The sequence below is a fragment of the Ascaphus truei genome, chromosome 1 (assembly GCF_040206685.1).
Source record: "Ascaphus truei isolate aAscTru1 chromosome 1, aAscTru1.hap1, whole genome shotgun sequence".
In the NCBI taxonomy this organism is placed as follows: Eukaryota; Metazoa; Chordata; class Amphibia; order Anura; family Ascaphidae; genus Ascaphus; species Ascaphus truei.
In genome coordinates, this window is record NC_134483.1 from 219487242 (window position 1) to 219503070 (window position 15829).

The 15829-nt window shown below is 41.3% G+C and overlaps 1 protein-coding gene across 6 annotated transcripts in view; it reads right to left on the reverse strand.

Annotated features, from left to right (window-relative positions):
* Positions 1–11871, reverse strand: part of COMMD10 (COMM domain containing 10) — a 339457-nt gene extending 327586 nt beyond the window's left edge. For all 6 annotated transcript variants that reach the window (XM_075601260.1, XM_075601221.1, XM_075601231.1 and 3 more), the window contains exons 1-2: positions 11712–11871; positions 1415–1505 (exon numbers count right to left, since the gene is read on the reverse strand). In XM_075601260.1, the coding sequence (XP_075457375.1) occupies positions 1415–1505; positions 11712–11743 (123 nt within the window). In that variant the 5' untranslated portion in view covers positions 11744–11871. The remainder of the gene's footprint in view (positions 1–1414; positions 1506–11711) is intronic.
* Positions 11872–15829: the final 3958 nt, after the last annotated feature.

A 15829-nucleotide genomic window follows, 5' to 3' on the forward strand; every position in this document is an offset into this window, starting at 1 on the left:
GCGCCGCGTTGCCATGACAACGTGCCACCATGTAACGTCATGACGAAAACAACATTATGGAACTAGAGAGAGTGCAGAGAAGAGCCACCAAATTAATAAAGGGGATGGACAATCTAACTTATGAGGAGAGGCTAGCTAAATTAGATTTATTTACATTAGAAAAGAGGCGTCTAAGAGGGGATATGATAACTATATACAAATATATTTAGGGACAATACAAGGAGCTTTCAAAAGAACTATTCATCCCACGGGCAGTACAGAGGACTCTGGGCCATCCCTTAAGGTTGGAGGAAAGGAGATTTCAGCAGCAACAAAGGAAAGGGTTCTTTACAGTAAGGGCAGTTCAAATGTGGAATTCATTACCCATGGAGACTGTGATGGCAGATACAATAGATTTGTTCAAAAAAAGGTTGGACATCTTTTTAGAAAGGAAAGGTATACAGGGATATACCAAATAAGCGTACATGGGAAGGATGTTGATCCAGGGATTAATCCGATTGCCAATTCTTGGAGTCAGGAAGGAATTTATTTTCCCCTTATGAGATATCATTGGATGATATGTCACTGGGGTTTTGGTTTGCCTTCCTCTGGATCAATAAGTAAGTATAGATATAGGATTAAGTATCTGTTGCCTAAATTTAGCATAGGTTGTACTTGATGGACGTGCGTCTTTTTTCAACCTCATCTACTATGTAACTATGACGTCACGTAGCTTCTCGTTGCCATAGCAATGGGCGGCACGTGATGCGGTTGGCATGGCAACGTGGCGCCATTTGATGCCGCGTGGCCATATTGAGCAGATATGCAGGGAGAAGATGCTGGGAGACGCCGCCCGCCATCTGCCGCCTGCCGCAGTAAGAAACTCAAGCACCAGTTCGGCCAACTTGTGAAATTTTAGCAACAGGTTCGCACGAACCGGCAGTATCCAACCACTGAGACCAGGGCTCTTCAACTGGCAGTCATCCGTGGGCCAAATGTAGACCGTGAAGAGCCTTGGAGTGGCCCATGGACGGTCTGCTTATGTTAATTTCATTGTACTTGCTCAAGAACCTGCAGGTAAGTGCAATTTTCCACACTCCAATTCACTGGTAAGCAAATGGTAATGTACATACAGTATAGTACAGGTGTTGTACATGCTTACAAATTCTTTAAGTATAAGAACTGTTGGCATCTTTCAATGTACGCAAAATGATGTTATGATACTATTGAAGCCGTTCTACTACTCATTTTATTTTGGCTGAGGCTCCTGTGAAAAACTGGCCCAGATGTAGGAGGTTGGGAACCCCAGCAACAAGTGGTACATGTAAGTGCAGTAGATGCTGAACAGCACATGTAAAATGGGTACGTGACGAACATGTTTCATTTCCACTCAGAAAAATGCCCAAGAAGAGTGAAGCTGCATTAAACGCCTTACCTTTAGGTGAAGTTTTTGAAGGATGCGGGAGAGCAGTCGGGGAAATTTGCCTGCATCCATTGAATTGATCATGGACACCGCTTGCTTAATGCTAGGACAGAGAGAATATAATTCTGTGAATATACAGACTATATCAGTGTGAACAGCATTAGGGATAAGCTATTTCGGTGTGCCCCCTTTAACCTTACATCTGCTGTACTGATCCTATTTAGAGGCAGCAAGGATCCAAGCCCTTGTGATAGTCTTCACCAAACTTTACTTCAACAGTGTTTTGCCAGAATACACCTTGCAACGCCAGGATACACCTTGCAACGCCAGGATACACCACGCAACCCCAGAACACACCACGCAGCCCCAGAATGCACCACGCAGCCCCAGAACGCACCACGCAGCCCCAGAATGCACCACGCATCCCATTCATGTGTCTCCTGGTACCAAAATGTACATTAGTAAATATGGTTCAAATACTTTTTTTCAGCATTGGAACCAGGAAGTTCTCTGAAGTTGAACAGCATTATTTTGAGCTCTCAGCACCGCCGGTTACCAAGATGCTTACTATAGCTATCGGTATTACTTCCTGGGTATTTAAATTGGCTGCAACCAACGACTTTGCAGCTTTCTGTTGGCTCGCAAGATTTGGCAGCCATTTTGACTTCCCCAGAGAGAGCTTTCACAATGGTAACTTCACCAGTAGTTGTCGTGGGAACCAGGGGGTCAACGTTGCATAGAAATAACACGGTTTAACCCTAGAGAACCCCTGGTGTCAACGCCGTCAAAGAAATAAAAAAAGAACAATGGGTAAAAAGAAAAGGAGCAGCCAAGATTACGTCTTTGTGTTGACAGATTCTCCAAGCTACAAAACCTGGGGCCGCAAAACTGCACAATATATTTCCCATGGGACTTTATTCTTGGACAAAGCTGGTTCCATTTTTTTTTTTTGCATTAATTATGCAGTTGGGAGACTTAACTGGCAAAGTGTATGAAGACACTGCACACAGAGAGCATATGGGGTCTATCTATCAAGGAATAAGTGATTCAATTCTGGGTTGATAAAGTTGCACCAGATGTAGAAAAAGACTAAAATCCTATTGCTTGTCTTGGTATTGTTTTCTTTGGTACATCTGTTACTGAATTGCTACTGTTGTTATATTGAGATCTGCGCTGCTACTGTTGTTATATTGAGATCTGCACTGTTACTGTGTGTGTTATATTGAGATCTGCGCTGTTACTGTATGTGTTATATTGAGATCTGCACTGTTACTGTGTGTTATATTGAGATCTGCACTGTTACTGTGTGTTATATTGAAATCTGCGCTGTTACTGTGTGTGTTATATTGAGATCTGCGCTGTTACTGTGTGTGTTATATTGAGATCTGCACTGTTACTGTGTGTGTTATATTGAGATCTGCGCTGTTACTGTGTGTGTTATATTGAGATCTGCGCTGTTACTATGTGTTATATTGAGATCTGCGCTGTTACTGTGTGTTATATTGAGATCTGCGCTGTTACTGTGTGTGTTATATTGAGATCTGCGCTGTTACTGTGTGTGTTATATTGAGATCTGCGCTGTTACTGTGTATGTTATATTGAGATCTGCGCTGTTACTGTGTGTGTTATATTGAGATCTGCGCTGTCACTGTGTGTGTTATATTGAGATCTGCACTGTTACTGTGTGTGTTATATTGAGATCTGCGCTGTTACTGTGTGTGTTATATTGAGATCTGCGCTGTTACTGTGTGTGTTATATTGAGATCTGCGCTGTTACTGTGTGTGTTATATTGAGATCTGCACTGTTACTGTGTGTGTTATATTGAGATCTGCGCTGTTACTGTGTGTGTTATATTGAGATCTGCACTGTTACTGTGTGTGTTATATTGAGATCTGCGCTGTTACTGTGTGTGTTATATTGAGATCTGCGCTGTTACTGTGTGTGTTATATTGAGATCTGCGCTGTTACTGTGTGTTATATAGAGATCTGCACTGTTACTGTGTGTGTTATATTGAGATCTGCGCTGTTACTGTGTGTGTTATATTGAGATCTGCACTGTTACTGTGTGTGTTATATTGAGATCTGCGCTGTTACTATGTGTTATATTGAGATCTGCGCTGTTACTGTGTGTTATATTGAGATCTGCGCTGTTACTGTGTGTGTTATATTGAGATCTGCGCTGTTACTGTGTGTGTTATATTGAGATCTGCGCTGTTACTGTGTGTGTTATATTGAGATCTGCGCTGTTACTGTGTGTGTTATATTGAGATCTGCACTGTTACTGTGTGTGTTATATTGAGATCTGCGCTGTTACTGTGTGTGTTATATTGAGATCTGCACTGTTACTGTGTGTGTTATATTGAGATCTGCACTGTTACTGTGTGTGTTATATTGAGATCTGCGCTGTTACTGTGTGTGTTATATTGAGATCTGCGCTGTTACTGTGTGTTATATTGAGATCTGCGCTGATACTGTGTGTGTTATATTGAGATCTGCACTGTTACTGTGTGTGTTATATTGAGATCTGCACTGTTACTGTGTGTGTTATATTGAGATCTGCACTGTTACTGTGTGTTATATTGAGATCTGCACTGTTATTGTGTGTGTTATATTGAGATCTGCGCTGTTACTGTGTGTTATATTGAGATCTGCGCTGTTACTGTGTGTTATATTGAGATCTGCACTGTTATTGTGTGTGTTATATTGAGATCTGCACTGTTACTGTGTGTTATATTGAGATCTGCACTGTTACTGTGTGTGTTATATTGAGATCTGCACTGTTACTGTGTGTTATATTGAGATCTGCGCTGTTACTGTGTGTGTTATATTGAGATCTGCGCTGTTACTGTGTGTGTTATATTGAGATCTGCGCTGTTAGTGTGTGTGTTATATTGAGATCTGCACTCTGACTGTGTGTGTTATATTGAGATCTGCACTGTTACTGTGTGTTATATTGAGATCTGCACTGTTACTGTGTGTGTTATATTGAGATCTGCGCTGTTAGTGTGTGTGTTATATTGAGATCTGCACTGTTACTGTGTGTGTTATATTGAGATCTGCGCTGTTACTGTATGTGTTATATTGAGATCTGCACTGTTACTGTGTGTTATATTGAGATCTGCACTGTTACTGTGTGTTATATTGAAATCTGCGCTGTTACTGTGTGTTATATTGAGATCTGCGCTGTTACTGTGTGTTATATTGAGATCTGCTCTGTTACTGTGTGTGTTATATTGAGATCTGCGCTGTTACTGTGTGTGTTATATTGAGATCTGCTTTGTTACTGTGTGTGTTATATTGAGATCTGCGCTGTTACTGTGTGTGTTATATTGAGATCTGCGCTGTTACTGTGTGTGTTATATTGAGATCTGCGCTGTTACTGTGTGTGTTATATTGAGATCTGCACTGTTACTGTGTGTGTTATATTGAGATCTGCACTGTTACTGTGTGTGTTATATTGAGATCTGCGCTGTTACTGTGTGTGTTATATTGAGATCTGCGCTGTTACTGTGTGTGTTATATAGAGATCTGCACTGTTACTGTGTGTGTTATATTGAGATCTGCGCTGTTACTGTGTGTGTTATATTGAGATCTGCACTGTTACTGTGTGTGTTATATTGAGATCTGCACTGTTACTGTGTGTGTTATATTGAGATCTGCGCTGTTACTATGTGTTATATTGAGATCTGCGCTGTTACTGTGTGTTATATTGAGATCTGCGCTGTTACTGTGTGTGTTATATTGAGATCTGCGCTGTTACTGTGTGTGTTATATTGAGATCTGCGCTGTTACTGTGTGTGTTATATTGAGATCTGCACTGTTACTGTGTGTGTTATATTGAGATCTGCACTGTTACTGTGTGTGTTATATTGAGATCTGCGCTGTTACTGTGTGTGTTATATTGAGATCTGCGCTGTTACTGTGTGTTATATTGAGATCTGCGCTGATACTGTGTGTGTTATATTGAGATCTGCACTGTTACTGTGTGTGTTATATTGAGATCTGCACTGTTACTGTGTGTGTTATATTGAGATCTGCACTGTTACTGTGTGTTATATTGAGATCTGCACTGTTATTGTGTATGTTATATTGAGATCTGCGCTGTTACTGTGTGTTATATTGAGATCTGCGCTGTTACTGTGTGTTATATTGAGATCTGCACTGTTATTTTGTGTGTTATATTGAGATCTGCACTGTTACTGTGTGTTATATTGAGATCTGCACTGTTACTGTGTGTGTTATATTGAGATCTGCACTGTTACTGTGTGTTATATTGAGATCTGCGCTGTTACTGTGTGTGTTATATTGAGATCTGCGCTGTTACTGTGTGTGTTATATTGAGATCTGCGCTGTTAGTGTGTGTGTTATATTGAGATCTGCACTGTTACTGTGTGTGTTATATTGAGATCTGCGCTGTTACTGTGTGTTATATTGAGATCTGCACTGTTACTGTGTGTGTTATATTGAGATCTGCGCTGTTAGTGTGTGTGTTATATTGAGATCTGCACTGTTACTGTGTGTGTTATATTGAGATCTGCACTGTTACTGTGTGTGTTATATTGAGATCTGCACTGTTATTGTGTGTGTTATATTGAAATCTGCACTGTTACTGTGTGTGTTATATTGAGATCTGCACTGTTACTGTGTGTTATATTAAGATCTGCGCTGTTACTGTGTCTTATATTGAGATCTGCGCTGTTACTGTGTGTGTTATACTGAGATCTGCGCTGTTACTGTGTGTTATATTGAGATCTGCGCTGATACTGTGTGTGTTATATTGAGATCTGCACTGTTACTGTGTGTGTTATATTGAGATCTGCACTGTTACTGTGTGTTATATTGAGATCTGCGCTGTTACTGTGTGTTATATTGAGATCTGCACTGTTATTGTGTGTGTTATATTGAGATCTGCGCTGTTACTGTGTGTTATATTGAGATCTGCGCTGTTACTGTGTGTTATATTGAGATCTGCACTGTTATTGTGTGTGTTATATTGAGATCTGCACTGTTACTGTGTGTTATATTGAGATCTGCACTGTTACTGTGTGTGTTATATTGAGATCTGCACTGTTACTGTGTGTTATATTGAGATCTGCGCTGTTACTGTGTGTGTTATATTGAGATCTGCGCTGTTACTGTGTGTGTTATATTGAGATCTGCGCTGTTAGTGTGTGTGTTATATTGAGATCTGCACTGTTACTGTGTGTGTTATATTGAGATCTGCGCTGTTACTGTGTGTTATATTGAGATCTGCACTGTGACTGTGTGTGTTATATTGAGATCTGCACTGTTACTGTGTGTGTTATATTGAGATCTGCGCTGTTAGTGTGTGTGTTATATTGAGATCTGCACTGTTACTGTGTGTGTTATATTGAGATCTGCGCTGTTAGTGTGTGTGTTATATTGAGATCTGCACTGTTACTGTGTGTGTTATATTGAGATCTGCACTGTTATTGTGTGTGTTATATTGAGATCTGCACTGTTACTGTGTGTGTTATATTGAGATCTGCGCTGTTATTGTGTGTGTTATATTGAGATCTGCGCTGTTACTGTGTGTGTTATATTGAGATCTGCACTGTTACTGTGTGTTATATTAAGATCTGCGCTGTTACTGTGTCTTATATTGAGATCTGCGCTGTTACTGTGTGTGTTATACTGAGATCTGCGCTGTTACTGTGTGTGTTATATTGAGATCTGCGCTGTTACTGTGTGTGTTATATTGAGATCTGCGCTGTTACTGTGTGTTATATTGATATCTGCGCTGTTACAGTGTCTTATATTGAGATCTGCGCTGTTACTGTGTGTGTTATACTGAGATCTGCGCTGTTACTGTGTGTGTTATATTGAGATCTGCGCTGTTAGTGTGTGTGTTATATTGAGATCTGCACTGTTACTGTGTGTGTTATATTGAGATCTGCACTGTTACTGTGTGTGTTATATTGAGATCTGCACTGTTATTGTGTGTGTTATATTGAGATCTGCACTGTTACTGTGTGTGTTATATTGAGATCTGCGCTGTTATTGTGTGTGTTATATTGAGATCTGCGCTGTTACTGTGTGTGTTATATTGAGATCTGCACTGTTACTGTGTGTTATATTAAGATCTGCGCTGTTACTGTGTCTTATATTGAGATCTGCGCTGTTACTGTGTGTGTTATACTGAGATCTGCGCTGTTACTGTGTGTGTTATATTGAGATCTGCGCTGTTACTGTGTGTGTTATATTGAGATCTGCGCTGTTACTGTGTGTTATATTGATATCTGCGCTGTTACAGTGTCTTATATTGAGATCTGCGCTGTTACTGTGTGTGTTATACTGAGATCTGCGCTGTTACTGTGTGTGTTATATTGAGATCTGCGCTGTTACTGTGTGTGTTATATTGAGATCTGGTCTGTTACTGTGTGTGTTATATTGAGATCTGCGCTGTTACTGTGTGTTATATTGAGATCTGCGCTGTTACTGTGTGTGTTATATTGAGATCTGGTCTGTTACTGTGTGTGTTATATTGAGATCTGCACTGTTACTGTGTGTGTTATATTGAGATCTGCGCTGTTACTGTGTGTTATATTGAGATCTGCTCTGTTACTGTGTGTGTTATATTGAGATCTGCACTGTTACTGTGTGTTATATTGATATCTGCGCTGTTACTGTGTGTGTTATATTGAGATCTGCGCTGTTACTGTGTGTGTTATATTGAGATCTGCGCTGTTACTGTGTGTGTTATATTGAGATCTGCTCTGTTACTGTGTGTGTTATATTGAGATCTGCGCTGTTACTGTGTGTGTTATATTGAGATCTGGTCTGTTACTGTGTGTGTTATATTGAGATCTGCTTTGTTACTGTGTGTGTTATATTGAGATCTGCGCTGTTACTGTGTGTGTTATATTGAGATCTGCGCTGTTACTGTGTGTGTTATATTGAGATCTGCACTGTTACTGTGTGTGTTATATTGAGATCTGCACTGTTACTGTGTGTGTTATATTGAGATCTGCACTGTTACTGTGTGTTATATTGAGATCTGCGCTGTTACTGTGTGTTATATTGAGATCTGCACTGTTATTGTGTGTGTTATATTGAGATCTGCGCTGTTACTGTGTGTTATATTGAGATCTGCGCTGTTACTGTGTGTTATATTGAGATCTGCGCTGTTACTGTGTGTTATATTGAGATCTGCACTGTTATTGTGTGTGTTATATTGAGATCTGCACTGTTACTGTGTGTTATATTGAGATCTGCACTGTTACTGTGTGTGTTATATTGAGATCTGCACTGTTACTGTGTGTTATATTGAGATCTGCGCTGTTAGTGTGTGTGTTATATTGAGATCTGCACTGTTACTGTGTGTGTTATATTGAGATCTGCGCTGTTACTGTGTGTTATATTGAGATCTGCACTGTGACTGTGTGTGTTATATTGAGATCTGCACTGTTACTGTGTGTTATATTGAGATCTGCACTGTTACTGTGTGTGTTATATTGAGATCTGCGCTGTTAGTGTGTGTGTTATATTGAGATCTGCACTGTTACTGTGTGTGTTATATTGAGATCTGCGCTGTTACTGTGTGTGTTATATTGAGATCTGCACTGTTACTGTGTGTTATATTAAGATCTGCGCTGTTACTGTGTCTTATATTGAGATCTGCGCTGTTACTGTGTGTGTTATACTGAGATCTGCGCTGTTACTGTGTGTGTTATATTGAGATCTGCGCTGTTACTGTGTGTGTTATATTGAGATCTGCGCTGTTACTGTGTGTTATATTGATATCTGCGCTGTTACTGTGTCTTATATTGAGATCTGCGCTGTTACTGTGTGTGTTATACTGAGATCTGCGCTGTTACTGTGTGTGTTATATTGAGATCTGCGCTGTTACTGTGTGTGTTATATTGAGATCTGCGCTGTTACTGTGTGTGTTATATTGAGATCTGCGCTGTTACTGTGTGCTATATTGAGATCTGCGCTGTTACTGTGTGTGTTATATTGAGATCTGGTCTGTTACTGTGTGTGTTATATTGAGATCTGCACTGTTACTGTGTGTGTTATATTGAGATCTGCGCTGTTACTGTGTGTGTTATATTGAGATCTGCTCTGTTACTGTGTGTTATATTGAGATCTGCGCTGTTACTGTGTGTGTTATATTGAGATCTGGTCTGTTACTGTGTGTGTTATATTGAGATCTGCACTGTTACTGTGTGTTATATTGATATCTGCGCTGTTACTGTGTGTGTTATATTGAGATCTGCGCTGTTACTGTGTGTGTTATATTGAGATCTGCGCTGTTACTGTGTGTGTTATATTGAGATCTGCGCTGTTACTGTGTGTGTTATATTGAGATCTGCTCTGTTACTGTGTGTGTTATATTGAGATCTGCGCTGTTACTGTGTGTGTTATATTGAGATCTGCTTTGTTACTGTGTGTGTTATATTGAGATCTGCGCTGTTACTGTGTGTGTTATATTGAGATCTGCGCTGTTACTGTGTGTGTTATATTGAGATCTGCGCTGTTACTGTGTGTGTTATATTGAGATCTGCATTGTTACTGTGTGTGTTATATTGAGATCTGCGCTGTTACTGTGTGTTATACTGTATTGAGATCTGCGCTGTCACTGTGTGTGTTATATTGAGATCTGCGCTGTTACTGTGTGTTATATTGAGATCTGCGCTGTTACTGTGTGTTATATTGAGATCTGCACTGTTACTGTGTGTGTTATATTGAGATCTGCACTGTTACTGTGTGTGTTACATTGAGATCTGCTCTGTTACTGTGTGTGTTATATTGAGATCTGCGCTGTTACTGTGTGTGTTATATTGAGATCTGCGCTGTTACTGTGTGTGTTATATTGAGATCTGCGCTGTTACTGTGTGTGTTATATTGAGATCTGCGCTGTTACTGTGTGTGTTATATTGAGATCTGCGCTGTTACTGTGTGTTATATTGAGATCTGCGCTGTTACTGTGTGTTATATTGAGATCTGCACTGTTACTGTGTGTGTTATATTGAGATCTGCGCTGTTACTGTGTGTGTTATATTGAGATCTGCGCTGTTACTGTGTGTGTTATATTGAGATCTGCGCTGTTACTGTGTGTGTTATATTGAGATCTGCGCTGTTACTGTGTGTTATATTGAGATCTGCGCTGTTACTGTGTGTTATATTGAGATCTGCACTGTTACTGTGTGTGTTATATTGAGATCTGCACTGTTACTGTGTGTTATATTGAGATCTGCGCTGTTACTGTGTGTGTTATATTGAGATATGCGCTGTTACTGTGTGTGTTATATTGAGATCTGCGCTGTTACTGTGTGTGTTATATTGAGATATGCGCTGTTACTGTGTGTGTTATATTGAGATCTGCACTGTTACTGTGTGTGTTATATTGAGATCTGCGCTGTTACTGTGTGTGTTATATTGAGATATGCGCTGTTACTGTGTGTGTTATATTGAGATCTGCGCTGTTACTGTGTGTGTTATACTGAGATCTGCGCTGTTACTGTGTGTGTTATATTGAGATCTGCACTGTTACTGTGTGTGTTATATTGAGATCTGCGCTGTTACTGTGTGTGTTATATTGAGATATGCGCTGTTACTGTGTGTGTTATATTGAGATCTGCACTGTTACTGTGTGTGTTATATTGAGATCTGCGCTGTTACTGTGTGTGTTATATTGAGATATGCGCTGTTACTGTGTGTGTTATATTGAGATCTGCACTGTTACTGTGTGTGTTATATTGAGATCTGCGCTGTTACTGTGTGTGTTATATTGAGATCTGCACTGTTACTGTGTGTGTTATATTGAGATCTGCGCTGTTACTGTGTGTGTTATACTGAGATCTGCGCTGTTACTGTGTGTTATATTGAGATCTGCGCTGTTACTGTGTGTGTTATACTGAGATCTGCGCTGTTACTGTGTGTGTTATATTGAGATCTGCACTGTTACTGTGTGTGTTATATTGAGATCTGCGCTGTTACTGTGTGTGTTATACTGAGATCTGCGCTGTTACTGTGTGTTATATTGAGATATGCGCTGTTACTGTGTGTGTTATATTGAGATCTGCGCTGTTACTGTGTGTTATATTGAGATATGCGCTGTTACTGTGTGTGTTATATTGAGATCTGCGCTGTTACTGTGTGTGTTATACTGAGATCTGCGCTGTTACTGTGTGTTATATTGAGATCTGCGCTGTTACTGTGTGTGTTATATTGAGATCTGCGCTGTTACTGTGTGTGTTATATTGAGATCTGCGCTGTTACTGTGTGTGTTATATTGAGATCTGCGCTGTTACTGTGTGTTATATATACTGGCGCTCTGTGTACCTCGCGCTTTCCTTGATGATCGCCGTCGCCATGGTGACAGCCCCGCCAGGTGACCGCCCAACGAACGCTCTGCGTGGATCAGGGGTTCGCGCCGCCGCTGCTCAGCAAAACCAGGTCATGTGACGCTAGACAGGGCTGTCATCTGACCAGCCACTTCCTTGATTACTACGGGTACCTGCACGCTCCAAAGCGCGAAATAAGTTGTGTTCGGAACGTGGAACTGCATTAGCGCTTGTGATGACTGTGAGCGCGGTTCCACTGCATTCCGCCACACGAACCTCCTCAGGGGGGCGCTCTGCGGATTTGTCACTGTGAGATTGACTTGTCAGGGGCTGACGTTAGTTTCACCGAGCTGTAGCTAGTTTAGACTTAACATGGAGTGTAACTTTTATAAGAGAGCTTTGTCACCCTCATAACTCTTCCAATGCGGCTTATTGCTGGCAGATAGCTGGGGAAACCCCTTTTTTTCCCCCTCAGGGAGATGTGGTAGAATTATGCAGGAGATATCTTCCTCGCCCATTGACCTGCATTGGGTTGCAGGAAATGGTTTTGAATGGGGGGGGGGATTAAAAAGAATCGAGTCACTTCTCCAATAATAAACCGGGAGAGCCGGCCTGTACAAGGAAGAAGTAGCCCGGTGACACCTGTCAAACCTCACTCATGTTAAGCAGTCACTTATATGCAGTCACTTTTTAGTATCAGGGGTCTCAGGTGGAATGGGACATTTGGTCCCACAATGGGACTGTGCTGCACCCGATTCGCTGCTGGAATCTCTGCCACCGTCCGCCTCTAGGAGAAGCTACGTTTTATCAGCTAGGGCATGGGGTTAGTTTTAGTGGTTAGCCGGTAAGTTCACTTTAGTGGTCTTTGCGGTTAGTGTAAAGGGTTAAATTTAGGGGTTTTAGTATAAGGGTAGGGATTTTTGGGGGTAAGGGCTTTTGGTAGGGGGTTTTAATGTAAGGGTTAAACTTAGTCACTTACCTTAGCGACGATAGGTAACAGCAGCGGGGTGACTCGCGGCGAGGCACTGGCAGCCATGTGATTGCAGGGAAACAGCCGCAAGCAAATGTCCTAGTCCACTCATAAGTTACAAACCTGTCTTCCACATTAGGAACAGTACCTGTCAACTCTGCCCTATGTGCTTTAACCCATTTCCTGATTAAAGGTCCGGCATGCAACATATAGAAATGAGTCGGAGGGGTTAAGAGTTGTTCTGAATTCTGAATTCACTTTTGAATGTGCCGTAATATTTACAACTCACCAGGGAGACTGGATAAGAAAATGCGGAATATCTCTTTTTTTTTACTCCATTGACTTGCACTGGTTTGAGGGGGTTTTCATGAAGAAAGTATGAAAAATGTACATTTTGTCAAATTCCGAGTGACTCTTGTAAACAGTTGGCCAGTAAGGAACCCATTCGTTAATACAATTTGAAACCCCATCATACAACACAAGAAATATTGCAAGGTTTTAGTACCATTAGCGATGTTGGGTAAGTGTAGATTCATTGTAAATTATAATATCTTTTAATGGACATCAATGGGATTTTCAGCTCAAAATGGACCAAACGGCTGTTTTGGACTATATTGAATAAGCAGCCAATTGTGTAGATCAGGGGTTCCCCAGGCATCCCTAAAGGGTCCCCAACATTTTTTAGATCTTTTTGAAAATTGTACAATGCATCTGATGTCAGACGCGCTATTGGAGGGTTGGGGTTCCTTACAATGCATCTGATCTCAGACGCGCTATTAGAGAGGGTTGGGGTTCCTTACAATGCATCTGATATTAGATGCGCTATTAGAGAGGGTTGGGGTTCTTCTGAATTCCACATTATAATTATAGGGTTCCTTAACCAAAAAAAGGTTGGAAACCACTGGTGTAGAGCATGGGAAACCTCGCAGCTCTCTTCTTTCTGCAAAAGCAAATACATATTTCTCTCTCCTTACTACTTTAGACAGTAGCGTAATCTCCCTTGTACAAACCTTTTTTGAGTACATGTATTTTATTTCCCTCCTGTGCTGCTCCACTCTGCGTAGAAAATAATTGTGATGTGTTGAAAGATCTCTACAAAGAACTCTCTTGATGGTCCATTACAAGGTGTGCAATTTACAAGGAATCAATCAGACTATAGAAAGAAATTAAAATCTCTCTATCACTGGCAATGCCTTACAAATTGTCCAGAATTATAGTCCTTGGCGAGTTATGCTGTACATCTTGTACCACAATCCGAGTTATGAGGAGTGGTTTATGTGAAACAAATAACGGATTCAGTAAAGTAAGTTTAAAGCCTTGTTGTATCAGTATATAATATATCACTTGTTTACAGACTTGCTGTCCTTTTTGAAGTGAAACTTCTTTAATGGCACCTCATTCGTAATGGGACAAAATGGATTGTGGAGACGGAAAATGAAACGGATGTGACGTCAGTGCTGGCAATTGAGGCCAGGCTGTGTTCTGCCCGCTCCGAATCGCCGCCGGGGGGAGTTTGAGCCCGCTGCCAGGGGGGGTGGAGGGGGGGAGTTTGAGCGCGCCGCCAAGGGGGGGGGGGTAGTTTGAGCGCGCCGCCGAGGGGGGGGGGTAGTCAGAAGAGAGGGGGCAGGACACAGACAGAGAGACATACGGTGTGTACACACAGAGAGACACACACACACACACATACACATTGACTGACACACATACACACATTGACTGACACATACACACACACTGGACGCACGCGCACTCTGACACACGCACGCTCTGACGCATGCACACTCGCACGTGCACACACACTGACACACGCATGCAAGCACGCATACTGACACACACACACCCCAGTGATGTACCGAACACCGCGCCTGAATGATGTGCTTATTCCTCCTCCCCCCTGTGAGCTCCTCCACCTGCTCAACATCCATGATGCTGGTACTGCAGCCAATAAACATGACCCTGCCAATCAAATTTACTCATGCTCTAAGCAGTAATAATATTATTGTTACTTTATATGTTGCTGACAACACACAAAGAAGTTTCACTTACTATGCGCGTGCACAGCACACACAGCTTTTTTTTTGTGTGCTTTTACCTGGTAGAACAGAAAGTGAATCCCTGCGCTTCTCCCATAGGGATAGCAATCAATGGGGAATATATATATATGTATGGTGTAAATATCTATAAGAAAAAAGGAGACTTTTGGTATACATCCTTTGATCAAATAATGCCAAGCCTGCTAACCACGTCAAGGTAAGTCTCTTTAGCAGGTCCCTACGCTAAATGCATACTAGTGTTATGTGAAATAAGCCCAGAAGGGGTTAAAATATCAAAGCATATGCTTGTATAACCTAGTGCAATTAAAAACTGGTATATACCAGTACAGATACTCACATGTAAGTGAAGTGGAATAAGGGGACCTTGCTAGGAGATTATATACCTAGAAGAGGAGGGGCTGGCCTGCCACAAACTGCTCAATAAGCAGTTGCAGGTGATTGGCTAAATATATTCAATTACACCATAGTAGTATTGCCCTCTAGGAGCGTGCTGCAAAGGATTAAAATCGGCCCAACAAATAATGTAAAACAAATATAATCACTGCGCTTCTCCATGTAAAGAGCATGCAGCTAGTGAAGGAAATGGCCATACAAATGTGCAAAACAGAAAGTGAATCCCTGCGCTTTTCCCATAGGGATAGCAATCAATGGGGAATATATATATATGTATGGTGTAAATATCTATAAGAAAAAAGGAGACTTTTGGTATACATCCTTTGATCAAATAATGCCAAGCCTGCTAACCACGTCAAGGTAAGTCTCTTTAGCAGGTCCCTACGCTAAATGCATACTAGTGTTATGTGAAATAAGCCCAGAAGGGGTTAAAATATCAAAGCATATGCTTGTGTAACGGGTATTCCACCCCACCCAATCTCATATATAGTGTGGGTGAGTAGAACATGCAGTGTTACCGGTGTGGTGCATATACCTGCAGGCTCACAGGAGGTCTGAGCCTCCGCTAGTGAGAGCCTGGGGTGAATCCTCTGGAACGTTTCTTGGTTCAGCGCCTCCACCTATGTAGGATTCTAGGGAAGTGTAGAATGACCCTACATAGGAACCCAATCAGAAACCACACACACAGTGATTTATATT